We start from the raw sequence: 2509 nt of genomic DNA, 5'->3' as shown, positions 1-2509 counted from the left end.
TAAACAAGCATCGGATTATGGAATTGAACATGCACAGCTCCCTCTTGGAAATTTTGTGAAGATGAATAGTCGAAAAGTTTTGGCAGTTAATCATGGTAAGCTATAAAGGTAAATGGAAAATAGACCTGAGTAAACATCGCGAGAAAGAACATTACGTTTGAGAATTGGACAAGTAGAAAATATTACACCATGCTGGAGACAAAATTGTAAAAAGTAATCATTAAAAATTTTTTTAAATAGGAGAAATGCATATTGTAGAAATTTTGAAAATGTACAGAAGTATAAAAAATTAACTGTAATCTCAAAGGTACTTGATGTTAATTTTTTTGTGTTTCCTTCCAGTTCTTTCCTATGCATATGTATTATTACACACTGCGTGATTGAGTTCTTACTTTGTTACATACAGTGTTATAAATCTGGGATATTTTTTTCCCACTTACCATTTTGTTTTTCCAGGTCATTGAGTGATTATTAATGGCTCTGTAATATTCCATCATCTGAATGTATAATAATTTAACCATTCTCCTATTGTTGAATTAGTTTTTTCTTTTTGCAGTCATAAATAATATTGGAATAGACATTCTTAGACCTAAGTGGTTTCCTGGACTTTGCTTTTTAAAATTTTTTAAGGAGAGATTTTAATCAGTATACAACTACTTATTGAACTCTTTTTATATGCTAAATACCTTCCGTATAGAAGGCTCTAGGGAATTATGGAAATGCAGTTACTGATTCAAGGAAAGGACTTCTTCAAAAACCTTTCATGTATAGTGAAAATTACTTCTCCAGAAAGTAATCCAAATTAGCCCTCCAGCAAGTGTGTTGAGTGAGACTACGTTGAAAACGGTATTGATATTCTTTACTCCTAACGTAAAAATAAAGCAGGCAAGCAGCTCCTCAGAGTGAGTGGCTTTTTATAAGAAAGTTAGAAGAAATTTAGATGAATGTTAACCATTTTTTCTAGTTGTATCTTAGCAGATAAAGGATAAAGAAGTGAAAGGGCTAAAAAAGAATAGGAAGGAAACTACAAAGATCCTCTTTCTATTATTTATAACCGACAAGGGATACTGGCAAATTTCTGAGTACTTAAGACCTGAACTGAGGAAAAGCTAGAGAGGAGCTAGCAGGCTTGAGATCCTTGGGCCAGATTGGCCCTGACAGCCAACAGGAGAAGGAAAGAGAAGAACAAAGTAGTTGCAGGACAAAGTAGCACTCTTGACAAAAAGGCAGTGTGTTTTAAAAGACAGTATGCAGCGCTGTGATGCACTTGGCTAAGAAATGTGTGGACTTTATTGCAGTGTTTGAGATTATTCTGGAATACTTGGAGACAAGAGACTGGCAAGAAGCATTTTTTACTATCTTGCCCCAGCGGAAAGGAGCCATTCCCACAGACAAAGCCCGTGTAAGTTCTTCCCAGGACAAGCAAGCTGTCAGGGTTGAAGATGGATCAGACAGTGATTCCAGCGAGGAGGAGCATGGCAGAAATGAACTAGATTCACCACGTAAGGAAGCAAAGCAGGATAAGGAACGTAGCACTGCATCTCCCGTGAGCTCTCCACCACACTAACGGTACCTGGTTTTCTTTTAGTTCAAGGGAAAATGAGGTGCTTCGTAGAATATTGGAATTGGAAGATTTTATTTTCTCTCATTTCTGTTATGAATTTTTAAAATTTTTTTTTTAGAGCTAAATGATAACAAAAAGCCCCATAAACTTTGTGAGGAAGTACTTTTTGTTTTTGCATAAGATTTAAATGTACACGTGAGTTTTTAAAAAAATTTTTTTAGGCCTTAACTGATAGTTTCTAGAGAATTGTACTTTATTAGTGTAGCTTCATTCTCTTTCATTTACTGGATTATATTCTTCAGAATGTGCCTTCTGACCTTCCAGTTTTATTATTTTATGTTCACATCTGTGTCTTTCTGATTTGTTGCTTACGTATTTGTGGGGGCAGATATTTATAAATACCTGTGAGTCTACCAGAATGTTGTATATGGCAAGTTACCCTCCATCTGTACCTTTTTTTAATTTTCAATTTAGTTATTTCAGTGCAATATAGTAATTTTAGGAAGAAGTATGCGTTTGATAGACTAAACAATTCATTTCTTCTGAACTGTGGAGCTCATGTATGTTTCTTCTCTGTGATGCCTTTTCATAGTTCTGAAGTAATAATACATTTTCTTAATTCTTATAATAGTGATCAATTATTTCAGTTGTAAAATTGAAGTTTTGCAGGCCAAATTATTTTATAAGACTGCTTTGAAAGATGAATTTTGTCTTTACCTAAATTTAAAATGAAATAACTCTTAGCAGCTGTCTTTTCCGTCCATATATTTTTTTAAATAAAACATATGTTGGCTTTTAAAATGAATAAAGATTATATAATGCATTTGTCTCCTATAATAATATTCAAACTAATGTAAATGTGCTTTCTATAAATATCATACACATGTATGAAAATATGCAAATAACTGTATTTATATCTGTTTTTCTACATCATGTATGGTTCTT

The 2509-nt window shown here is 33.3% G+C and overlaps 2 protein-coding genes across 2 annotated transcripts in view; both read left to right on the top strand.

Annotated features, from left to right (window-relative positions):
- Positions 1-4: 4 nt before the first annotated feature.
- Positions 5-1624, top strand: LOC105807647 (tRNA methyltransferase 10 homolog A-like; the record flags this gene model as incomplete). The annotated part of the gene is made up of 2 exons (XM_012641075.1): positions 5-95; positions 1299-1624. Coding segments are annotated over 2 exons (360 nt in total), but the record flags the coding sequence as incomplete, so codon positions are not given.
- The window catches only part of TRMT10A (tRNA methyltransferase 10 homolog A (S. cerevisiae)), a 17443-nt gene continuing 16533 nt past the window's right edge, over positions 1600-2509 (top strand). The window contains exon 1 of the mRNA XM_012641074.1: positions 1600-1604. Within this exon, the coding sequence (XP_012496528.1) occupies positions 1600-1604 (5 nt within the window). The remainder of the gene's footprint in view (positions 1605-2509) is intronic.

The sequence above is a fragment of the Propithecus coquereli genome, unplaced genomic scaffold (assembly GCF_000956105.1).
Source record: "Propithecus coquereli isolate 6110/MARCELLA unplaced genomic scaffold, Pcoq_1.0 Scaffold161, whole genome shotgun sequence".
Taxonomy (NCBI): domain Eukaryota; kingdom Metazoa; phylum Chordata; class Mammalia; order Primates; family Indriidae; genus Propithecus; species Propithecus coquereli.
This window is presented reverse-complemented; position numbering and strand designations above follow the sequence as displayed.